The sequence below is a fragment of the Pezoporus flaviventris genome, unplaced genomic scaffold, assembly GCF_033815535.1.
Source record: "Pezoporus flaviventris isolate CSIRO_AGI_PZ_B2104156 unplaced genomic scaffold, CSIRO_AGI_Pfla_v1 ptg000116l, whole genome shotgun sequence".
Lineage (NCBI taxonomy): Eukaryota > Metazoa > Chordata > Aves > Psittaciformes > Psittacidae > Pezoporus > Pezoporus flaviventris.
Window position 1 is genome coordinate 2,101,737 of NW_026892664.1, and position 25,962 is coordinate 2,127,698.

The window sequence follows — 25,962 nt, forward strand, 5'->3', positions numbered from 1 at the left end:
AAGGTTGGACACAGGGGCTTGGAGCAAGCTGCTCCAGTGGAGAGGGTCCCTGCCTGTGGCAGGGGTTGGAGCTGGAGGAGCTTTAAGGTCCTATCCAACACAAACCTCTCTGGGATTCTGTGATGGGCTTGGGAGCATTCATCAGAGCTACCAGTGACAAGGGCAGCCCTAAAGCACTCTTCAGAATGGCCTTTATCGCCTGTTGCTGCCCATTTCAGTCCTTTAGCACACTCCTCACTGTTCCTCCCCATCTCCTTCATTCCACTTTTGGGCACCGCTCCCTCAGGCTCTCCTTTGTCTCTTGTGCTTCCAGCACGATGGGTGGAAGAAGGTGAACGACATCATCAAGGAGAGCACAAGGACTGGGGCTGCCTGTGTCCCCCATGGGATTAAGATCCAAATTCCCCAGGAAGCCCTGTCCAGGCAAAGGAAGGACAGGAGGGTGACCATGAGCAGCCAGCACAGAGGGACCAAGGCCAAGTCATTCCTGACAAACCTGAGTGCCTTGGGTGATGTGAGCATTGATGTTTGCATGGACAAGAAGTAGAGGACAGCATTTACCTCGTCGTTAGCAAGGTCACCACGATCTTCTGTTGGCTCCTTTGCAGCCAAACTTGTGAGCTATGGTTTGAGTACAAGGAATTGAAAATGGGTGGAAACCTGGTTCATTGCCTGTGGTGCTGGGATTGCTGATGGACCCTGGTACCAGCTCCCATTAGCGAGATCCCCCTCATCTCCCTGCCATGATAATGTCAACTATAGCCCTTGTGAAGCTGTAACTGCCTCAGAAGTGCTTCAAAAGTGGATTTGAAAGGTTGGGTTGTTCTGTGCTTTGCTCTAAGGGAGCCGAAAGCCCTGTTGCTTGCTCAAGCTGAGGTCATCTCCTCTGGGTATATTTCTTCTCCAAACTAATCAACACAGAGAAGAGATAATGACCTGCTTTGGGCTTTGTCACCTCCTGGGGCACAAAGAGATTCACAGTCCCACATCCCCACATCACTTGAAATAGGAAGGCGGTTTGCTGATGCTGGCTCATTCCCAGGCTCCCTGCACAGCTCCAGGCACGTTCATCTTCACATCCATCTCCGAGAGCATGAGGAGGGCAGCAGAGACAGAGCTGAGATGTAAGTGAGGGGCAGAATCTTTCAGCCCATCATTCTCCTGTGGTTCTCTCTTGCCAACAAGCAGCAGCTCCTGTCTTCATCTCCTGCCTGACTGCAGGGTCCTGGGCTTCTTGATGATGCTCTGGGCTTCCCAGGGAGCTTCTTGTGCTGTGTGCTCCCCATGCAGCTGCTGAGAAGGCAGGTTTGGAGATCACCGTGGTGGAGAACACCCTCAGGAGGCTTCTTCTTCTCAGTGACCTCAGATGTTTCCTGGATGAGCACCAGAAGCTTTCCTGTACAGGACATTCGGGGTGCTCCCCATTGCTGAGATGAGGCAGCTCCAAAAGATTACTTTTTTTCCCCGAAACATGCGTTCATGAAGAGTTTGCTGAGCTCTGGGGTTTGCCCATTTCTATCGGAGACTCAAGGAACAGGTTAAAGAACCATGAAAAGGTTTTAGATCTGACAGAGTGTGTCAGGAGGGAGGGGAAACTGATATTAACCACTGTGTAAGGTTGCATAGGAGCATAGTATGATTTGTGTTGGAAGAGACCTTAAATCTCACTCAGCTCCAAGCCCCTGTGATGGCCAGGGACACCTTCCACTAGAGCAGGTTGCCCTGTCCAACCTGCACTTTCTATAGGTCAAGAAAATCAAGCAGAGAGGGAAGAAGCAAGTGGTTGGGAAATGCCCACAAGAGGATGAGGGATCAGCTCTGCACTGTGGAAGCACCACATTTCTCTGTGTTCCAGGTTGAGCCGGATGGTCTCCAAGCCCCAGGCTCAGCACTAACGAAGGCGATGAAGTGCAGCACTAAGGTAAAGCAACTCGGGTGTGCAACCTCCCCACTGCTTTCCACAGAGGTCATTGCTCAACATCTCAAGGTGAACCAGAGGAGCACACACCACGTTGTGCCATGGTGTTTAACTGCTTGAGCACCCCTTTGTTCTACCTGTGCTGGCACAGGACTTTCACCAAGCTCTTCCTCATTGAGCTGTGCCTGAACTCTCCCTTTCCATCCTGCAGGACTGTCTCTGAGCAGCTCCCACCACACAGAGCCTTTTCCACCTGGGACATCCCTGCCTCTTGGAGAAGAAACCTCCAGCCAGGAGCTCACACACAAAGCACCATCCAGCCCATGGCACAAAGCAATTGCACCCAAGCAACCGAGTTCAGCCTGGCAGGGTTCACAGAGGACCCCGTGACTCAGGTCTACTTGTTCCTGCTCTTCCTGCTCACCTACCTTGTCACCATTGTGGGCAACCTGGGCATCATCATCTTAATCAGGGCCAGTCACCTCCTCCACTCCCCCATGTATTATTTCCTGGGCAATCTGGCCTTTGTAGACCTCTGTTCTTCCACCATCATCACCCCCAAGATGTTGGTTGACTTGATGTCAGAGAAGAAGAGCATTGCTTATGTTGGGTGCGTGGTTCAGGTCTTCCTCCTTGATATCTTTGGGGTAACTGAATGCTTCCTGCTGGCTTCAATGGCCTATGACCGCTACGTGGCCATTTGCCATCCCCTGCTGTACCCCCTTGTCATGTCCCCAAAGTGCTGTTTCCAGCTGGTGACTGGCTCGTACCTCATGGGGCTGACCAATGGCGTGGGACAGACCACCAGCATGTCCACCCTGTCCTTCTGCAGCTCCAGCACCATCGACCTCTTCTTCTGTGACATTTCCCCCCTCATCTCGCTCTCCACCTCTGACAACACCCTCAGCCACACCATCCTGACCACTGCAGCATCTCTCTTTGGTGTGTCCAGCAGCCTGGTTATCCTGCTCTCCTACGTGGCCATCATCGCCACCATCCTGAGCATCAATTCAGCCGAGGGCAAGCGCAAAGCCTTCTCTACCTTCACATCCCACCTCACCATTGTCAGCATCTTCTATGGGGCATGCCTTTTTATGTATTTATTCCCCAGCTCAGACAGCTCAAGAGCAGCAGATAAATGGGCTGTGCTGCTCTACACCGTGGTGACTCCCATGCTGAACCCCTTGATCTACAGCCTGAGGAATAAGGAGGTGAAGGAGGCTTTGAGGAAGCTCACAAAAATAAAATGATCTTAATTGTTGTAAGTTTATGACCAGATAGAATGGATGTACTGAGGGAGATGCTCTGGTTTTGGTTAAGTATGAGCAGCATTTTGGGGTTTTCTGCAAACCGTGTTACATGATGCACAGGTTGATGTGATTGAGAATACAATTAATTTCATTCTCCAAATTTTGATAATTATATTTAGCAGTTAATTTCACCTAATTGGTTAATTAGTCATTTATTCCACCTAATCAAGACAGAGGTAGACAACTGCAAGCATGCAGTTCTCTTCATCTTAGAATAAGGGGGACCTTATTGCTCTCTATGCCTGCCTGACAGGAGGATGGAGCCAGGAGGGGACTGTTCTCTGCTCCCATGGAACAAGGGATGAGACAAGAGGAAATGGCCTCAAGATGCTCCAGGGCAGGTTTAGATGGAGCTGAGGAACAATTCTTGCCCCAGAGGGTGCTCAGGCATTGGAACAGGCTGTTCAGGGCAGGGCTGCTTGCACCAGTTCTGCAGGTGTTCACAAACCCTATAAACAAGGCCCTCAGTGCCATGGGTTAGGGGTGGCCTTGGCAGTGCTGGGGAACGGTTGAACTTGATGAGCTTAAAGCTCTTTTCCTTTTTGCTCTCCCTTTTGCTTGGCAAATGAGAATAAACAGAGAGTGAATTCTACCATTCCACTGGATCAAACTCCATTTCTAGACAGTGTTGTTAAATTCATTGAGGGCCTTAAGAAAAGGACAAAAACACCTTTAGCAAGAGAAATAGAGGTGAGAGCAAATAAGTGTGATGCCATGCAGGCAGTATTTTTAGGTTTTGATGCACAAACCTCATTCAATGATTTCCAGCACCATTCACCTCATTTCATTTTGGACATCAAAGAATTTAAGTGAACTATGGTACTTGTGTGACCTCTGTTATGAATGAAGGTGCTTTGAAAGCATTTTAAGACATGATAGTGATGAATCTCCAGCAAAGGGCAGAAACAATCAAGGAACCCCTGTCCCCTGATCCACACCTTTGCTTTCCATTCCCCTGTTGACAGCAATAGAAGCCATGATCTCCATGGCAGCCTGATCACAACAGAGCACAGGAGCTGTGGTGTTGCTCATCACCCTTCAGACCTCCTATGTGTCAGCCCATGGCAGCCTGCATGAATGGCATTGCCTGCACTTACGTCTCTCCTTTTGCCTTCCTGCGCAGAGAGCTGATGGGTGATGGACACACATTGCATACATAAACCACTCCAAAATACTCCAGTGTGTGCATTACCTCAGCCCATAGGGCTGCAGCCTCTGCCAGGACCATGGTGAAACCCGGAGCCATGGCTGAGCCTTAAGGCTGTCCTAGACACACATAGTAACCTAGGCTGGAGGTAGAAGCTCCATGATTGAATTGAATCAAGGCAGGATCAAAGTGTTTGCTCATTTCTTAACAACACACAACTCACAGGCACTCAGGGTCAATCAGCTGAATCCTGCTTTGTTCCCAAAGCTTCCTGATAATTCCCTGGTTATTATTTAACCCAGATGACAGTTGTTTTCCTGCTGAGCCTTGGAGACAACCAGGTGCAGAGGTTTCACACCCTCCCTGGCCCCTATGTCAGTGTTTGACTGCTCTTACAGTGGGGTTTTTTCCCCTCCCTCTGTTTCTAACTGGAATTTCCCATGCTGCACATTCACAATAGAAAATCTGAGATTTACCCTCATCTGCACGATAAAGCACATGGAGAACTTGCAGGAGGCATCAAGTCGAAAAGAATGGGACACCATTAATTCTTGCAATAATCCTTTCTCTGTCTCTGAAATCATCGAATCATGGAATGGGTTGGGATGAAGGGACCTTAAAGCTCCTCCAGCTCCAACACCTGCCACGGGCAGGGACCCCTTCCACTAGAGCAGCTTGCTCCAAGCCCCTGTGTCCAACCTGGCCTTGAGCACTCCCAGGGCAGCCACAGCTTCTCTGGGCACCCTGTGCCAGCGCCTCAGCACCCTCACAGGGAAAAGCTTCTGCCCAAGAGCTCATCTCAGTCTCCCCTCGGGCAGGTTCAAGCCATTCCCCTTGGCCTCTCCCTAAAAGCCCTTGTTCAAAGCCCCTCTCCAGCTTTCTTGTAGCCCTTCTTAAGTTATTGAAAGGCCACAATAAGGTCTCTCTGGTGCCTTCTACAACAATATTCAATGACTTTATGTCCTGCTGCTCTCTCCTTCACCACCACCAAGTGTTTAAACAGGAACCTGAGATCTTAGTGCCTTGAAAACAGAAGTCTACGTGTACAACCCTATCACTCTGCTTCTTGTGGCTTCACATTGAAGCTGCTGCTCTCAAAACCAGATTTTGCTCCTTGTTGTGTGTGTTTAAGGAAACCAGTGGTTTGCTGTGTCTAAGGGCTGCCACTGCCTTCAATGGGGTTATCATCTGACCATGAGAGCAGAGCAAACACCACATGAGGTTCCAGGAAGCAGAAGCAGCAGCCAGCATTGCAATGCATCTTCCTGCTGGGTCATGATGAGCAGGCAATGAGGTGCCTGGCTTCTGGCATTCCTGCTGATAAGCTCCTAATGGCTTTAGCTCCCCACTCTCAGGTGGAGCTGCTTTCATTGTAGTTAAATCTGGTTTAAAGGCAGCTGAGCAAATGCTGGGTAGGAGCTACCTCCACTTCTTTGGGTACTTAGTGATTGGATTTAGGAATCACCTCAAATGTCCTTAGGGAAGCATTTATCTCCTTACATTTGAATGCACCATGTCACCTCTATGTGTTTACTGGGTCCATCAACTCCCTTTATTGCTGAGGGAGATTTGGTGGGGTTCATGCCTCTCCCTGCAAGGCAGACACCTCCATTGCTCCAGCTGAAGAGATCTGAATGAGCTCTGATGATTGCCTTGGCCCGAGTCTCATCAGCTGTAATTGGACTTCGGCTCATAAATAGATAAGGAGAGACTCTCATGTTTGGCTTTTAATGTAAGTCATCAATCTTTAGCCACCTGCAGTGTCAGCATGTGTGTGTAAAGCAGAGACCACAGAGAAAAGCATGCTTCTGTGTGTGATAAGATGTGGGTATTTGATGTGGGATGGGTGATGTTTTGCCCTTTGTTTAGACAAGCTGTGGTATTGAGAATGGCTGGTTTCAGGGGTGTTAGATGCAAGGTGTGTGTTTGATATGTCTACTCTTTATGTATCTGCAACTTACTTATGTAAGTACAACACAAGGGGAAGGAGGAGAATGAGGATGAGGAGATGGCCATTGAGTGTGTGAGCCCTTAGCAATGGGAAACAGCAACTGTCTTCATCCTCCTGCCTGAGGTGGGTGTAGACAACTTCAGCTGGATCTTCTGAACCCATTTGAAGGTGTTAAAGCCCTGGCTCCTGTCAGCTGCTTTTTTCTACAAGGAACAAGTCCCAGTCTTGGTTTCATTTCCTCCTTTTGCAAGCAGTAAAAAGCCACCCTGAGGTTATTTAAATTTGGAGGCATATAATGCAAAATGTTGTTTCAAAGGCCAGTTTTGGGTCCAAAATGGGCAGGTGGAATCAGACAGACTTCAAAAAGAGAAAATGCTGAGTCCTGCCTATGAGGCGGACTTGCTCAAAGCACTAAGACAGGCTGGGGAGCACCTTATCAGAGAAGGACAAGGCTCTTGTGGTGTCCACTGTGTTGAAATGAGCCATCAATGTGTCCTTGCAGCAAAGGCACCCACCAGCAACATGAGAAGAGCACTGGTGGTGAGTCAAGGGACCTTGTGCAATGAACATCTGAGCACAGGCTGGGGAATGGGGAAGTAAAAGCTACTTTGGGAAGCAAATGTCCTCAGGGAAGCATTTATCTCCTTACATTTGAATGCACCATGTCACCTCTATGTGTTTACTGGGTCCATCAACTCCCTTTATTGCTGAGGGAGATTTGGTGGGGTTCATGCCTCTCCCTGCAAGGCAGACACCTCCATTGCTCCAGCTGAAGAGATCTGAATGAGCTCTGCTGATTGCATTGGCCTGAGTCTCCTTAGCTGTAATGGGACCTTGGCTCATAAATAGGTAAGCAGAAGCACTCATATTTGGGTCTTAATGTAAGTCATGTTTTAAAGAGGGTGAATGATTTAGTTAGTTTTTGGTGGTTTCTGCTCTGTCTCTTTTAGCTGATGAGTTAAGAAATGTCTGGAAGGAAGGGTAGTATGTTTTTCCCCTTTGATTGGAAAGGGTTTGAAGACTTGGGTTTTGATTGTGTAGATCCTACACTGGGCATGTGGATTCTAGATGTATAGGAAAATCCAGGAGCATGGTCTACCAAGCTGTTGTCTATAGGGTGGCTGGAAGCTGAATTACCCTAATTTCCCTTGCTGTAGAAATAAACAGGATGAATTCAGTTTGATTTCAGTACCCCCTTTAAAACTGTTGGCCATGTTATCTTTACTTTTTGAAAATGAACTGGGTGATACTAGAGTGGCTTCTTTTAGATACCATTGCTATTAGGGAGTGAATAAACCTTCTGAGGTCCTGGTGGAAGAAGCAAGGAGATATTCTTCAAACACTGGTGAGTTCATCTGTGTCTACCTTTACCACTATTGATGGCTTGGAAAGACATGGTGGTGGCTTGAGATGAGCTCTTTGGCAGAAGCTCTTCCCTGGGAGGGTGCTGAGGCGCTGGCACAGGGTGCCCAGAGAAGCTGTGGCTGCCCCATCCCTGGCAGTGCTCAAGGGCAGGTTGGACACAGGGGCTTGGAGCAAGCTGCTCTAGTGGAAGGTGTCCCTGCCCGTGGCAGGGTTTGGAACTGGAGGAGCTTTACAGTCCCTCCCAGTCCAAACCAGTCTGGGATTCTGATTTTTGAACCCAAGAAAGAGCAATTTGCATTTCCTCTATCTGGAGACAGGGTCAAAGTGAGATGGGGAAGGTTGGTTTGAGCAAGGGCAGACAGAGCCATTGGCAGTACTGGTTTTAGCTGACCTTAGCCACCTGCAGTGTCAGCATGTGTGTGCAAACCAGATACCCCAGAGGAAAGGATGCTTCTGTGTGTGATAGGGTGTGGGTATTTGATGTGGGATGGGTGATGTTTATGCTGTTTAGATAAGCAGTGATATTGAGAATGGCTGGTTTGGGTGTTATTAGATGCAAGGTGTGTGTTTGAGATGTCTACTCTTTATATATCTGCAACTTAGTTTGTAAGTACTACCCAAGGTGAAGGAGAAGAATGAGGATGAGGAGATGGTCATTGAGTGTGTGAGCCATTAGCAATGGGAAACAGCAGTTGCCTTCATCCCCCTGCCTGAGGTGGCTGTAGACAACTCCAGCTGGATCTTCTGAACCCCTTTGAAGGTGTTAAAGCTTTAGCAAAGCCCTGTCTGCTGTCAGCTGCTTTTCTCTACAAGGAACCAGTCCCACTCTTGGTTTCATTTCCTTCTTTTGCAAGTAGGAGAAGCCACCCTGAGGTTATTTAAATCTTGAGGCATATGATGCAAAATGGCTTTTCAAAGGCCAGTTTTGGGTCCGAAATGGGCAGATGGAATGACAGACTTAAATAGGGGAAGTGCTGTGTCCTGTCCACAGGGAAGAGTTGCTCTAAGCACTAAGACAGGCTGGGGAGCACCTTATCAGAGAGGGACAAGGTGGTTGTGGTGTCCACTGTGTTGAAATGAGCCATCAATGTGTCCTTGCAGCAAAGGCACCCACCAGTAACATGAGAAGAGCATTGGTGGTAGGTCAAGGGACTTTGTGCAATGAACATCTGAGCACAGGCTGGGGAATGGGGAAGTAAAAGCTGCTTTGGGAAAGGTGGAGGGAGAAGATGAATTGTGCTGAAGAAATGGTCATCTTGCTTGAAAAGGGGCTGATGGAAAGAGGGGAGTGGTAGGGGAAGGAGGAGGAATGCTCATTTCTCAACAGGCAATATGCATATTTTAAGGTCGTCTCATGTACACTCATATATATACACACGTTCTTTAAATATAAGGAAGAACAGAGGAAGAAATATATGCAAGAATAATTCAGATAAGAAGGGGTTGTTTTTTCCCTTGAAGCTACAAGTACATGGAATTGCATTCAGGGATTCTGGTCTCACCTTAATCGACTCAAACATCACTACAGAGTCAGAAAATCATTTCAGTTTGATTTCTTACCTATTTAATGCAACACTAATTCTTGTGGCAGATTAAGGCATAATATTATTGTATTTACTTGTCCTTAAATAAGAACAACTCCCACAGACAGCAAAGAAATCATCCCAAACAAGCCTCCTTCTTAAAAAGATTTTGGGTGCTCATGAGAAGATGCTTATCTTTTGCAGGACCAATTCTTTCAATAACAGGCCAGACAGAGCTTTAGGATTTAAGCTGTAAGATTATGTTTTCCATATAGGAACTATTGCCTATTATTTTATCAAGGTATTATTTTTAATATATTATTTAGGACCTTCAACCATCATGGTTTTATCTCCCAGGAATTGGGTGCAGTCCTAAAGGGAACCCCAAATCCTGCATTAACCTCATGCACTGTGTGTTCCTGTGAGCTGGGAGAAGTGATTCAACCTCTTCCCATGTTTCTTTGTCTCCTGCTGCCAAGAGAGTGGCTGGAGGAAAGCACTTGAGTGTGACCACGTTTGTCCTCTTGGGCTTCCCCAACGTGTAGAAGCTGCTCTTTGGGACTGTTATACTCATCTCCATCAGCATGGTGGTGGGGAACCTTATGAAGACCAGCTCTCAGCTTCATGTGCCCATCTCCTTATTTCCTCATAGGAAACATGCTTATTTCCTCCATAGGATGTATCTGGGTGTCTTGCTTTCCTGGATTGGCCTGCTCCATGGAAAGCTGCCACCATGCTGACCTCGAAACAGAGTGTAACTTCATTCCCTGTGATAAGCAGTCAGCCAACTTGGTTCAGTAACAGCCTTTCAAGGCACTGCCTGAGCAGTGCTGGATTTTCCTTGGACACCCTCTGGTGCTGACGACACAGATGCTCCACGCTTCTGGCCATATGTTGTATGCAGACATGTCCAACCTATTTCATGGCTCAAAGACTCTCAGTGTTGTCCGGAACTACCCTATCACTTTATTTCCTTATATCTGTCCATCCAGGCCAAGCTTATTTTCCATCCCAGCTGCAGCTTACTCATGATTTCTCATTCCAGGGTTTGATGGTTGAATCACATTGGTCAAAGGAGCGATAGTATCTAATTGTAGGTTTCCACATCTGAATTAGTCACAGAAGGTTCCCCTTATGGAGACAAGGATGCATCTGGAGGCTTTGATTCAGCTTGGCTCTATTTTAAACATCCATATCAGGGATTTCTTCTGGAAAAAAGTGGATGGTTCTCTCCACTTGCAGTGAAGGGTGATGGGCAGACACAGCTACAATGTGGGTTGTGTTCAGAGCAAACACAGGCCATAGCCTGAAGAGTCAGTTGAAGTAATGGGAAACATCAGCTCACTGTGCTGATGTGTTGGGGTCCTTCAGGAACCCCACTCAAAAGTGAGGAGGTGCAAGCAGCTTTTCATACAACCATGAAATGGTTTGGGTTGGAAGGGAGCTTAAAGCTCGCCCAGTTCTGCCACAGGCAGAAACACCTTCCAGTAGAGCAGGTTGCTGCAATCACCATCCAACCTGTCCTCAATCATTTCTCTTGGTCAATAATGTCTAATGCAGTAGAGCCTCAAAGCTCAGCATGCATAAATCACTTCCTGGACAGAATAGGAAAGCAAAATGGATGTCGGCAGTGTCCTGGCTGTGTGTTTGCTTTTATAAAGGTTGCTAATAGCAGATATTAACTTCTTGACGAGGGGTTTAAATTCTGCATGGATGGATAGGAAATTATTGCCTAGAAGCTACTAGTGTTGGTTTGCTCTTTTTAGAGCCATCAGAAAGGAACTTTTCCCCTTAAACCTGTGCCTAAAGTGGTTTCAGGAAACATGGAGAGGGGCTTAGGACAGGTGCCTGCAGGAACAGGCCAAGGGGAATGGCTTTAACCTGCCTGAGGGGAGAGTGAGATGAGCTCTTAGGCAGAAGCTCTTCCCTGTGAGGGTGCTGAGGCGCTGGCACAGGGTGCCCAGAGAAGCTGTGGCTGCCCCATCCCTGGCAGGGTTCAAGGGCAGGTTGGACACAGGGGCTTGGAGCAAGCTGCTCCAGTGGAAGATGTTGGGTTTGGAGCTGGATGAGCTTTAAGGTCCCTTCCAACACAAACCAGGCTGGGATTCTATGATCCAGGCCCATGAAATTGTCCTTAATACACAAATATGCCAACACACTGACCCTCCAACTCACTGGCTTTGGACATGAGCCATCTCTGTCAAGCAAGGCAGCTGTAGAAGTGAACTTTGTTGTTAACAAAGAAGAAAGTTTCTTTCTTGTTATCCCCAGCTAATTAATCTCTGATGGCTTGTTATGAAGAATGAGGGAAGTCACATCCAAGTCTTCTGAGAAGCTTTTGTGGTGATGAGGAAACTTCCTTGGTAAACCCCAGAAGGTCTCGTTAAAGCTGATGACTCCTGGAAGGGTGCTGGGTCCCCAAGGACCAATTCTTGCTTTGGCAAAGTGAGCAGCATCACTTGTGATGGAAATAGCTGTGACTGCTTGTATTGTGAAAGCCTGGATTTTGATCCTGCTGGAGGGCTTTCTGTGCCCATGCAAGCTTGGTCCTACTCTCTCTGTAAAGACACATCCCTGTCTTCATGACATGTGCAGATCATGTGGTTCTTGCTAATGGGGTGCTTTGTCTCTTCCTGCTTTTGACCCCTAATAAAGGGAGTTGGGGAAGCTCATTGCATTTGTCTTCACTTTTCAGCTTCCTCAAGGACATCTCATACATTGAATTTCTTGTTATTAGTTGTCTTGGGATGGATTTATTTGTGTCTCTCTTTAGTTCTTTACCTGTTAAAAATGTTCTTAAACTGTTAAACTGAGGCAAGTTGAAGTCCACTACATCCATGCTCCATGTCTGACTGGCTTTCATAAATGTGATTTTCCTATCATTATGAATTTGGGATTGGGGAATAAGCATGAGATAGTCAGGTCCCTTCTAGGGTGGTTTGGAATAAGAGGATGTTTTATCACATCCTAGGACAGCTGGTGAGAATGCATGTGGTCCAGAGCAGGTCTGAACATCAGAAGGACATTTATATGCATCTCAGAATAGTTTTGTGTGGATTAAACTAATTCCGGTCAGGATCTGAAGGCTTCCTAGAGGTCAAACTGCATCAGTTGCCCCCTCAAAACTATTTTCAGTTTGTTTTAATCCAAAAGACAGGACAAGAGGAAACGGCCTCAAGCTGCACCAGGGCAGGTTTAGTTGGAGCTGAGGAACAATTCCTGCCCCAGAAGGTGCTCAGGCATTGGAAAGGCTGCCCAGGGCAGGGCTGCAGGCACCGGCTCTGCAAGTGTTCACACATGGTGGAGATGAGGCCTCAGTGCCATTGGTTAGGGATGGCCTTGGCAGTGATGGGAATTGCTGGACTTGATGAAGTTAAAGGTTTTTACCGACCTGGTTGATTCAATGAGTCTAAAAGGAGCCCAGTTCATGCAGCCTGACCCCAGCCTGTGATGGGGATGGAAACACAGTGAGGGAAGGACGCTCTGTGTGTTTGTGTCTTCAAACCTGAACTCTTGAAACTGCTCTCCTTATCTGAACAAATACTAGAGATACAGAAACACACCTTCACTGAGCACAGATAGAGACACAAAGTTCTGATTTAATGACTCAACTATTAATTATCTAAATGTGAAGAAGATGAAACTACCTCAGATCTCCTAATCCCTCCTCCCAACACTCTTAAAAGCTTTTAGTTTTCCTTTCAGTTGGACTAAAACTTCATAAAGGGGGGGAAGAAGGTAATTTAAGTTCCAAGAAACCACTTTCTTTGCATGTTTTCCTATAAGTGGTGGTGGAAACTATCACTTCAGTTGCAGGGAAAGAGACAGATGCAGTGAAATGCCCCAGGTTAGGTTTGGTAGCTCTCCTATGCAAATGTGGTGTCATTTGCTCCATCCTGAAGGGCCAAGGACATTGCGTTGCACTTGACATGTACATCATGCAACCTTCAGAAGGGTTGGGTCGATCTGGAGCAACATCTGAAAGCTCAGAGGGAGACCCAGGGGCCTCTTCAGGGTGTTAATAGTCAATGTTCAGGCAACCGAACTCAGTCCCAGATGCCTTTGTGCTTCTTAACACTGGTTCATGCATGTGCTCATGTGTATGTTTCATTGGTGTAATGGTCTAGGACTCTGAAATTATGTCTGTGTGGTTCAGTACAGCATCATGAAGAAATAACTGGGACAGCTCAGGAATAAGCACACGTTACTTCATGACTTCTGATTGCCCAAATAAGGGGCAAATGCTCTATCCCTGGCAGTGTTCAAGGCCAGGTTGGTCACAGTGGCTTGGAGCAACCTGCTCCAGGGGAAGGTGTACCTGCCCGTGATAGGGGCTTGGGACTGGATGATCTGAAGGTTCTTTCCAATCCAAACCACTCTATGATTCTATGACACATGGAGCCACCACCTGAGCTACTGCTTTGGGCATAAGTTATGAATGTTTAATTCAGATAAATCACAGTGTGAAGGTGATGTGCAACAAACCCAGCCACTGCTAACATCCCACTTTATAGCAGATATAAATTGTATATCGGGAGAGGTGGGAAGGAGAGGAGGTCTGTCTGCACAGTGCCATCTCCTGTCCATCCTAATCAAAAGCAGCGTGACCAGCAGGTCCAAGGAGATGGTCCTGCCCCTCTATTCTGCTCTTCTGAGACCTCATCTGGAGCATTGTGTGCAGTTCTGGTGTCCTCAACATAAAAAGGGCATGGAACTGTTGGAACAAGTCCAGAGGAGGCCACGAGGATGCTCAGGGGACTGGAGCACCTCCTGTATGAAGACAGGCTGAGAAAGTTGGGGCTGTTCAGCCTGGAGAAGAGAAGCTGCGTGGAGACCTCAGAGCAGCTTCCAGTATCTGAAGGGGGCCTATAGGGATGCTGGGCAGGGACTCTTCATTAGGGACTGTAGTGACAGGACAAGGGGTAACGGGTTCAAACGGAAACAGGGGAAGTTTAGATTGGATCTAAAGAAGCAGCTCTTTCCTGTGAGGGTGGTGAGGCACTGGAATGGGTTGCCCAGGGAAGCTGTGACTGCTCCATCCCTGATGGTGTCCAAGGCCAGGCTAGACAGAGCCTTGGGTGACCATGGTCCTGGCAGAGACTGCATCTCTATGAGCGGAGGCACGTGTATTTTGGGGTGTTTTTTGTATACTAGTCAGCACTCTGTGCAGGAAAGCAACAGGATAGACATTAGGGCAGGCAATGCCATTGCTCCAGGCTGCCATGGGCTGCCACTTATCAGGTCTGAAGAAGGCTGTTGAAAATCACCACAGCTGCTGCGATCTGTTCTGGTCAGGCTGCCAAGGAGATCATGGCTTTTATTGCTGTCAACATGGGAATGGAAAGCAAAGGTGTGGATGTAGAAGCTTTTGCAATGTTCTGATTTGTATTCTCAGCTGGTGAAATCAAAGCAGCCAGTGCATGATGTAAGTTAAGGTGGAGAGGACCTCTTCAACATGTTGTCTATTTGAGATAATTTACAAAGAGCTGAGCATCTCCCCCACATCTGTGTTCTGCCTGAGCCTAAACTTAAAACATTCAAGATCGCTTAATTTTCAAGAGTCTCCTAAAGGCCTCCTTCACCTCCTTATTTCTCAGGCTGTAGATCAAGGGGTTCAGCATGGGAGTCACCATGGCGTAGAATACCACAGCCCATTTATCTGCTGCTCTTGAGCTGGGATTTAAGTATGTGAAAAAGGATGCCCCATAGGAGATACTGACAGTGGTGAGGTGGGACGTGCAGGTGGAGAAGGCTTTGCGCTTGCCCTCAGCTGAATTGATGCTCAGGATGGTGGCGATGATGGCCACGTAGGAGAGCAGGATAACCAGGATGCTGAACAGACCAAAGAGAGATGCTGCAGTGGTCAGGATGATGTGGCTGAGGGTGGTGTCAGAGGTGGAGAGCGAGATGAGGGGGGAAATGTCACAGAAGAAGAGGTCGATGGTGCTGGAGCTGCAGAAGGACAGAGTGGACATGCTGATGGTCTGTCCCACACCATTGGTCAGCCCCACGAGGCATGAGCCAGTCACCAGCTGGAAACAGCACTTTGGGGACACAACAAGGGGGTACAGCAGGGGATGGCAAATGGCCACATAGGCCATTGCAGCCAGCAAGAAGTACTCAGTCATCCCAAAAAGTTGAAAGAGGAAGACCTGAGTCTTGCAGCCAGCATAAGCAATGCTCTTCTTCTCTGACATCAAGTCAACCAACATCTTGGGGGTGATGGTGGAGAAACAGAGGTCTACAAAGGCCAGATTGCCCAGGAAATAATACATGGGGGAGTGGAGGAGGTGACTGGCCCTGATTAAGATGATGATGCCCAGGTTGCCCACAATGGTGACAAGGTAGGTGAGCAGGAAGAGCAGGAACAAGTAGACCTGAGTCACGGGGTCCTGTGTGAACCCTGCCAGGCTGAACTCGGTCACTTGGGTGCAATTGCTTTGTGCCATGGGCTGGATGGTGCTTTGTGTGTGAGCTCCTGGCTGGGGGTTTCTTCTCCAAGAGGCAGGGATGTCCCAGGTGGAAAAGCCTCTGTGTGGTGGGAGCTGCTCAGAGACAGTCCTGCAGGATGGAAAGGGAGAGTTCAGGCACAGATCAATGAGGAAGAGGTTGGTGAAAGTCCTGTGCCAGCACAGGTAGAACAAAGGGGTGCTCAAGCAGTTAAACACCATGGCACAACATGGTGTGCGCTCCTCTGGCTCACCTTATGTTGAGCAATGACCTCTGTGGAAAACAATGGGAAGGTTCCACACTCGAGTGGCTTTACCTTAGTGCTGCACTTCATTGCCTGCGTTAGTGCTGAGCCTGTGGCTTGGAGATCATTTGGCTCAACCTGGAACACAAAGAAACATGGTGCTTTCACAGTGCAGAGCTGATCCGTCATCCCCTTGTGGCATTTCCCAACCACCCGCTTCTTCCCTCTCTGCTTCGGTTTTCCTAACTGCAAACTTAATGAATTTCTGAACTACGTGAAGTGCAGTTTAACGGGAATTGGAGCAGCCTGCTCTAGTGAATGGTGACCCTGTCCATGGCAAGGACAAAAAAATGACAAGAAAGTCATCTTTCAGACCTGCCTCACCTCATCAATGGGGAGTACTCTGAATGTCCAGGAAAGCTTCTGGTGCTCATCCAGGAGCCCTCTGTGGTCAGTGAGAAGAGGAAGCCTCCTGAGGGTGTTCTCCACCAGGGTGATCTCCAAACCTGCCTTCTCAGCAGCTGCACTGGGAGCACACAGCACAGGCAGCTCCCTGGGAAGCCCAGAGCATCATCAAGAAGCCCACAACCCTGCAGTAGGGCAGGAGATGGAGACAGGAGCTGCTGGCTGTTGGCAAGAGAGAACCACAGGAGAATGATGGGCTGAAAGATGCTGCCCCTCACTTACATCTCAGCTCTGTCTCTGCTGCCCTCCTCATGCTCTCGGAGATGGATGTGAAGATGAACGTGCCTGGAGCTGTGCAGGGAGCCTGGGAATGAACCAGCATCAGCAAACCCCCTTCCTATTTCAAGTGATGTGGGAATGTGGGACTGTGAATCTCTTTGTGCCCCAGGAGGGTGACAAAGCCCAAAGCAGGTCATTATCTCTTTGTGTTGATTAGTTTGGAGGAGAAGAAGTGTACCCAGAGGAGATGACCTCACCCTGAGTGAGCAGCAGGGCTTTGGGCTCCTTTAAAGCAAAGCACAGAACAAGCCCACCTTTGACATCCACTTTTGGAGCATTTCTGAGGCAGTTACAGCTTCACAAGGGCCATGGTTGACATTATCATAGAATCATGGAATAGTTAGGGTTGGAAAGGACCTTAAGATCATCTAGTTCCAACCCCCCTGCCATGGGCAGGGACACCTCACGCTAAACCACGGCAGGGATCTGCGGGGAACCTCACCGATGGGAACTGGTTCCAGGGTCCATCAGCGATGTCAGTCACCACGTGCAATGAACCAGCTTTCCACCCATCTTCAGTTGCTTGTACTCAAACCAAAGCTCACAATTTTGATTTGCAAAGAGCCAAGAGAAGATTGTGGTGACCTTGCTAATGGTGAGGTAAATGCTGTCCTCTACTTCCTGTCCATGCAAACACCAGTGTTCTCATCATCCAAGGAACTCAGGTTGGTCAGGCATTACTAATCCTTGGTAAATCCATGCTGGCTCCTCATGGTCACCCTCCCGTCCTTCCTCTGCCTGGAGAGGGCTTCCTGGGGGATTTGGTTCTTAACCTCAGTAGGGTGGAGGCAGCCCCAGTCCTTGAGCTCTCCTTGATGATAACATTTGCCTTTTTCCACCCATTGTGCTGGAAAGGCAAGGCAGAAAGGAGAGCTTCATAGAAGCCATGGTTGATATTATCAGGACAGGGAGCTGAGGGCAAAGTCACCGATAAGAGCTGGTACTAGAGTCCATCAGCAATCCCAGCACCACAGGCAATGATCCAGCTCTCCACCCATCTTCAATTCATTGCTCTGAAACCATAGCACACAAGTTTGGCTGCAAAGAGCCAACAGAAGATCTTGATGACCTGTTGACGCGGGAGTCGTGGACAACGCAGAGACGATCAATGCGATCAAGTGATTGCCAAATTTATTACAAAGCCTTAACTCCTTATATACTATTTCTTACATGCACTTACAGTGATTTGGCATATTATGATTGGATACATGTCTTGAAGACCCTTAGTGACTAACATATAATTGGTTAAACACAGGTGTTAGAACTTGACCTCGAAAGCTTGCCAACAGTGCACAGTTCTCATTACCTCAGTGAATTCCAGCTTCTTCTTATCTTGCTTGCTTAAGCTTCTTCGGGCCTCTCATGGCCTTGCTGTATCTTTCAGGATTTTCAGAGTTTATGTACCAATTATCCATTGTCCTGTCAGAACACTGCCTCCGCATCTCCCCCTTTTTGTTTTATATATGGTTTCGATGACTCTACTTGAACAGGGGATTTATCCTAGATCATATCTCCAGTATATGCTGACTACAGGCTGCTGGGCCTGCCCCTTTTTTCTGCTGTATGGATCTCTGATAACAGGGGAGGCCATCCTTCACATCAAGGTCTGGCATGGCATGTGTCCCCACCGCTCCACGCCTGCCAGGTTGCAGCCAACAGGGGAGCTAAAGGTTCTTCTTGGTGGCAAACACAGAGGCCAACCCAGTCTTGCCCTTGACTGTGGCAGAAGGCATTTTGTCAGCCTCAGTCATTGCACCTTGTTGTCAATGTAGAGTTTCACCTGCTTCATCCAGTAACAAGTCGCTACTACAGCAAGGCACACAGAAATTTACATTAGCAGAGTAACTATTACAGGGTGCAGCAGCATGTTGAAGATGCTGATGGCAGTGAAGGACTAGCCAAAGAAATTTCTTACCAGTGGAATTCTCCCACCCTCTTAATTTGCTCCATCACCCGCTTTATAACACTACCATTGTATTAGAATCTTTCTAGCTTTTGCCTTAGCATTTTCTAGCAGCTACTGCAAATTTCCATACTCTAACATCTCTTTTACAAGTGACAGATCTATACAAGGTGTAGTTCCTCATTAGCAACTGGCTAGTAATTACAGGTAGTTTTATAGATAAAATCACAGCCTCTAATAATAGCTACTTCACAAGCACACATATTCAGGATGTTACTTTTCAGTTGCCCCCAAGTGATGTTTTGCAGTCATTTGTTTTTCTCTTCCTCTATCTCATTCTGCTTGGGATATTCACGGTCAGCTCCTGTAGCTGAGGCATCAGGTGTCCAGCTCATGGCAAGGCTTGACAAACTTTGCAGGCAGTCGCCATGGACCTGTAGGCAGGAGGACACAAATATACCCCCTCCTCCAGGTTATCCGTTCTTGAGAAGCAGACAGGTTAAACTGCACATTGATAACCAGTGAGGAGTTTGCTGCATCTTTGCCTCTTTTCCTTTTTTTTTTTTTTTTTTTGTCTCCTCACTCCTCAGGTCTGGCGTCCATCCTGGCCGTTCTGCCGGTGGAGCAACGGGAGCTGAATCGGAGGTCAGCTTTGGTTTTTTGTTTTTTTTTTCCAAAAGTCGCTCACGCTGCTTTGCACAGCTACAGAAGCCAGCCTCCTCGGCAGCAGCTACAGCCGCCTGCCTGCTTCAGCACCAACCATAAATACCTGTCGGCAACCGCACTTTTGCATTAACCCTTTCTTGCCCGAAATGTTAAACTGCTACCGGTTAAAAACTTTTACATGAACCCATCAACAAAAAATACACAGAACACCATCTGCCCTCAGCACACACATACAAACACACACACGTATGGGATCCCACAAGCACGCTCCACACAACTACAATATTTGAAGCACAAAATCCAGACAATCATTACTCCCACTACAGTCCCACGTACACAACGTGGCACAAGGACCCTGTGGAGACTAACAGAAAAACGGCTCCGAGAAGCATCATTGCAGTGCGAGGTGGCAGGCTCAACCTTAGCGGGCATCCCCGCAGAGGCTCTGCCTCCCCCACATCGCATGAGGCTTGGGCTTTTATACTGACCAAAATGCACACTCATTCCAACACAGGTGGCCAGCCTGTGCTGGAAGAAGTGGCCAGCAGTATCTACAAAGTTCTCCAAGGGTTGATAGAAACCTGGACATACTTATATTTACCAACTTCTAGTACATGAGTATCACAGAGAAACTGTATGGGCTCCCCCTGTCAATTGCAAGAAAAATCATAACATATGCAGCTTGAGTATAAGAGGATTTTAACCCATACATGGTCACTGTTTGTCAGGCCTCCTTAACTATTTTGAGATCAAGAGCTTCCCACTCTTTAGCCCCCTGCTGTGTAGTAAACACAGGATATGCAAAGATGCCCATTGCAGAAAATTCCCCAGTAATGTTCACCTCTTTGTTTACCCATTGTTACAACTGAGCATCTCCAGGGCCAGTGAGTCTGAGCAGACCGACCCGGGAGATAAAGAGTCAGGGTCTGGAAGCAGAGGATATAAATCTGGCTCAGATTCAGGGGATTCGGGGGCTGATCCTGCGCCGAACTCAGGGTCTCCGTTGCTCGCAGCTGTGTCTTTCTTATCAGATGTCTCTCGTTCGTTATGTAGCCATCTGCAGACCTGGCTCCTCCGTAACTGAGTTAAAAATTTCCACTCTAGGGCATAGTGGGCTGGAGAGGCTCGCGGCTCCTTTAAATCTTCCACTAGCGCATGATCCCTATTTTCTACTGCGTGCTTCAAAATGGCACTGCAATCGATCCGGCACCGAGGCACCACCCTCTTTCCGCCTTGTATCTTTTTATACAGTTCATTACTTCTCTCCGTGGTTTACCGAGTTTCTTTGCTGTTTTATCATCATTAAGCACTGAGTCAAATCGTTCATCACCAAACTTTCGCCACTCACTCTCCTCAAATATTGTATTAGGATCTGCAAAAAAAATCTCTTAGCCTTCCCTACAGCCAGTAGACCTGCTAGCTGCTTTAGAGTCTCAGGCTCAATTCCCCGCTTTTATAAAAAGCACTGTAAAAAGTTCAGGGCTCAGTTCCCCGCTTTTATAAGAAGCACTGTAATAAGTCCAGGGCTACCTCTCGGTCCATTTTCATGGCCGGCCTTTTCTGGATCGTCTTCTTCTGGGTCGTCCTGTAACCTCGGTCTCCGGATCGGCCTCCCAACGCAGCAGTGTCTGGTTTGCCCTAGCGGTGGACTCCTTTTGGTTAGTCCAAGCACCCGGGTCCGTCACGCCACTGCAGCAGCATTGCCCGCGCTTCCTGGCCACTGCCGCAGACGCCGCTCACTCGCCGTTCCGGGTCCCCGTTAGCTGGGGCCCTGTATCCGGGTCCCCGCTAGTCGGGGCCCTGTATCCGGGTCCCCGCTAGTCGGGGCCCTGTAATCCGGGTCCCCAGCAACCAGGGCCCTGTAGTCCGTGTCCCTGTTCGGGTGCCATTTGTAAGCGGCGAGGAGAAGCAGACAGGCCAACCCAATATGGGTGATAAGCAACTTCTACTTTATTTGTGACGCAGTTCACACATATATAGGAGTGGTATTCAGCCACTCCTTCTTGGCATAACAGTATTGGTTAGCCCCCACAGCTTCCTCCACATTCTCCTCCCAGGTCCGGACTCTGGCCACCTGTGGGGGCCACCCCCTGCCTTGCTTGCACAGTCCTCCAGAACTCTATGGTCCTGCTCTTAGAGTCATTCTGCAACAATACACCAGTGATACCTGTGAGACACCAGTGATACACCAGTGATACCAGTGATACTCCAGTGATACCAGTGAGACACCAGTGAGACACTGGTGATACACCAGTCAGATACCAGTGACACCAGTGAGACACCAGTGTTACACCAGTGATACACCAGTGATATACCAGTGATACCAGTGAGACACCAGTTAGACACGAGTGACACACCAGTGATACCAGTGAGACACCAGTGATACCAGTGAGACACCAGTGAGATACCAGAAAGAAACCAGTGGTACACCAGTGATGCACCAGTGACACACCAGTGAGACACCAGTGATAGCAGTGAGACACCAGTGATACCAGTGAGAAACCAGTGAGACACCAGTGATACCAGTGAGACACCAGTGAGATACCAGAAAGAAACCAGTGGTACACCACTGATGCACCAGTGACACACCAGTGAGACAGCAGTGATACCAGTGAGACACCAGTGATACCAGTGAGACACCAGTAATACCAGGGATACCAGTGAGACACCAGTGATACCAGTGATACACCAGTGAGACACCATTGAGACACCAGTGATACATCAGTGAGACACCATTGAAACACCAGTGATACGAGTGAGACACGAATGAGACACCAGTGATACCAGTGATACACCAGTGACACACCAGTGAGACACCAGTGAGACAGCAGTGAGACAGCAGTGAGACACCAGTGATACCAGTGATACCAGGGAGACACCATTGAGACACCAGTGATACATCAGTGAGACACCTGTTATTCCAGTGAGACACCAGTGAGACACCAGTGATACCAGTGATACCAGTGATACCAGTGTTACACCAGTGAGACACCAGTGAGACACCAGTGATACCAGTGAGACACCAGTGAGACACCAGTGATACCAGTGTTACACCAGTGAGACACCAGTGAGACACCAGTGATACCAGTGAGACACCAGTGAGACACCAGTGAGACACCAGTGAGACACCAGTGATACCAGTGAGAGACCAGTGAGACACCAGTGAGACACCAGTGACACCAGTGATACACTAGTGACACACCAGTGAGACACCAGTGGTACACCACTGATACACCAGTGATACCAGTGATACACCAGTGAGACACCAGTGACACCAGTGAGACAACAGTGATACACCAGCGTTACAGCAGTGATACACCAGTGATATACCGGTGATACCAGTGAGACACCAGTGACACACCAGTGATACCAGTCAGACACCAGTGAGATATCAGAAAGAAACCAGTGGTACATCAGTGATGCACCAGTGACACACCAGTGAGACACCCGTAATACACCAGCAAGACACCAATGATACACCAGTGATACTAGTGATACCAGTGAGACACCATTGAGACAGCAGTGATACCAGTGAGACACCAGTGAGACACCAGTGACACCAGTAACACACCAGTGAGACACCAGTGATACACCAGGGATACCAGTGATACACCAGTGAGACACCAGTGAGAAACAGGTGATACACCAGGGATACCAGTGATACAATAGTGAGACACCAGTGAGACACCAGTGATACCCCAGTGATAGCAGTGAGACACCATTGATACCAGTGAGGCACCATTGAGACACCAGTGATACCAGTGAGACACCAGTGATACCAGTGATACTCCAGTGAGACACCAGTGATACCGGTGAGACACCACTGATACCCCAGTGATACCAGCGATACAGCAGTGTCACACCAGTGACACCAGTGAGACACCAGTGATACCCTAGTGATACCAGTGAGACATCAGTGATACCAGTGATACCACTGAGACACCACTGAGACACCAGTGATACCAGTGATACACCAGTGAGACACCAGAAAAACACCAGTGGTACACCAGTGATGCACCAGTGACACACCAGTGATACCAGTGAGACACCACTGACACCAGTGAGACCCTAGTGATACCACTGAGACACCAGTGATACCAGTGATACCAGTGAGACACCATTGAGACACCAGTGATACCAGTGAGAGACCAGTGAGACACCAGTGATACCAGTGATACACCAGTGAGACACCAGAAAAACACCAGTGGTACACCAGTGATGCACCAGTGAGACACCAGTGAGACACCCATAATACACCAGTGAGACACCAGTGATACACCAGTGATACTAGTGATACCAGTGAGACACCAGTGAGACACCAGTGAGACACCAGTGACACCAGTGAGACACCAGTGAGACACCAGTGATACACCAGGGATACCAGTGATACACCAGTGTCAATGTGTGGGTCAGTCTGTGGGTCAGCCTGTGGGTCAGTCTATGGGTCTATGTGTGTGTCAATGTGTGTGTCAGTCTATGGGTCCATGTGTGTGTCAATGTGTGGGTCAGTCTGCGGGTCAGTCTATGGGTCTATGTGTGTGTCAATGTGTGGGTCAGTCTGTGGGTCAGACTGTGGGTGAATGTGTGGGTCATTCTATAGGTCCATGTGTGTGCCAATGTGTGTGTTAATGTGCGGGTCAGTCTATGGGTCAGTCTGTGGGTCAGTCTGTGGGTCAGTCAATGGGTCCATGTGTGGGTCAATGTGTGGGTCAGTCTGTGGGTCAGTCTATGTGTCCATGTGTGGACACTTGGATGTTGACGTGGCTCCTCCCCATTGGTTCCCTTTGTTGCAGGGGTCTCATTACCGAGCAGTTTCGGGAAGTTTCGAGAAGCTGCCGGAGGCTTCGAGAAGCGCCCACTGCCAGCCTCCAGCCTCCTCACCGCCGCAGCCCCCTCCCCTGCCCTCAAGCGTTGCAACAAGACACCACTTCGAGCCACCCAACCCCTTTTCTCTCTCACAATCCCGCGCAACAACACAACTGACCTCCCCCCATTACCTACAGAGTACAACAGGTACAGAGTCAAAAGGAGAATTGTTTCACATAACGACAGCCACAGAGAGCCTCCCTCCCCCCAAACTTCTTGATGAACAAACCCCACACATTACACTGGGTACCACAAAGTGGGACCCCAGCACCCAAAATGGGACCTGGGTACCCAACAATGGGACAGTAAACAGTCTTCCTCTTGCGAGTAGGGGTCTTCAAGAAGATGTAAGCAGTCTTCCTCACGGTGCACTTTTCACCTCTGGCACAGTTGGGCCCCCCAGCAATCACACAACCAGCTATATCTGTAATTATTCTGATAACTAGCAAGGATTTAAAACAGTGTGACCTTCCTGCAAAATTTGTTGCAGGATGGGCAGACAAGGAGTATCCCAAGCTAGCAGAGCCTTGGGAGGCTCTGTCTCCAAACTAACAGATAAGTAGAAGGATGGTGTGAAATAACTCATTCATGTTTAGTGGGGCCACTAAAGCCTGTTATCTCACCACAGGCTTACAACACAAACATTGCTCTTTAAAACTACTTTAGAAGACTAGTGTGAAACAATTAACTCGTGTTTAGTGGGGCCACTACATTCCACAGACTTACAACATAAACACTGTTCTCTTTCCGCAACCTAAGTTAAGCTAAAAAGTACTTTACATTTTCCAGGCACCACCTTTCCTTATATCAAGATTCACACACACACCACCCCTTTCTTTTACCTTTACAAATTCTTTTGCTATGTGACTCCGTTTTGATCAAGAGATCTGAACCTTTTTAACTTGTTGTCTAGTCTTGGGTCTTTAGCGTGTTTTGTTTCTGTTATTGTAAACTCGTACAGCTATATCCACATAACCACACCTATGATTTGCAAAAGCCAATACATTTATGTGTTTATCGCACTATTTAATCCATAGGAAATCAGCTACACGTGACTTTAACAAACCAGTGGTAACTGGGGCCGAGGAATTATTGTGGTCAGGCTTCAATTCACTGGACTTAAAGTGTTTCTTTATCCAAAGTTCAGGACAAGTTTCCTTCCCTTTGGCTGCAGCAGCTTCATTCCAGATGCCCCAACAGCCCTTATTGAGTGAAGATTCATTCCAAGAAAGAAGGTAGGTTCCCTTCTCGACCCTGTTCCATTTCTAACCCTACAACATGGAAGCACTTAAGGAAGCTTCCTCAGAGCAGCCAGGGCCATGGGCAAAGGGGAATAAACCATGTTAGGGCAGGCAAAAGCCCTTCAGGAAACAGGCCAAGTTGATTGTGGCAGACACAGTGTGGAGGTAGGGGAAAATGACATCAAGCCCCCCGATTGTCCTTTTATACCTTTAGGATTCAGCGTTTCCTCCCTGCCACCATCTATCTCTGTGGATGCCAAGGACATCACAAATCACACCTCCAAACATGTTTCGGGATGGAGTAGAAGACTGGGACAGCGTCATTCCCAGTTTTCATAATGCTCAAAGGCATTTTCAATTCCTAAAGGCTATGGTTTTAGCAATGTCGATGTCAGTACAACCTGCTTTCCTGAGACAGTTATGAGGTGACAGCCCATAGCAGTCCTTAGGGTGAAGGAGTTTTGGACGGGATGTTGGTGAACAAGTCAAGGATCAGGTCTGAAGGAGGCTGGAAAATAGCCAATATCTGCATTTTAATGTCAAAAGAGAACTGATTTCCTCTTTTACTGCATGGGTGTGCTTCTGGGAACAGCGCAGGGAAGAGCACTGCTGAGATGATGATGAGGGAGGGAGC

The 25,962-nt window shown here is 48.2% G+C and overlaps 2 protein-coding genes across 2 annotated transcripts; one reads left to right on the forward strand and one right to left on the reverse strand.

Moving 5' to 3' along the window:
* Positions 1-2,241: 2,241 nt before the first annotated feature.
* LOC133282200 (olfactory receptor 5G25-like) lies at positions 2,242-3,141 on the forward strand (the record flags this gene model as incomplete). The annotated part of the gene is made up of 1 exon (XM_061478265.1): positions 2,242-3,141. A coding segment is annotated over exon 1 (900 nt), but the record flags the coding sequence as incomplete, so codon positions are not given.
* Positions 3,142-14,364: 11,223 nt separating this feature from the next.
* On the reverse strand, positions 14,365-15,489 carry LOC133282201 (olfactory receptor 5G25-like). Its single transcript, XM_061478266.1, has 2 exons — positions 14,845-15,489; positions 14,365-14,376 (listed from the first exon to the last, which is right to left on the reverse strand). Exons 1-2 carry the CDS (start codon positions 15,487-15,489, stop codon positions 14,365-14,367), a joined length of 657 nt encoding a protein of 218 aa, XP_061334250.1.
* Between the last annotated feature and the right edge of the window lie 10,473 nt (positions 15,490-25,962).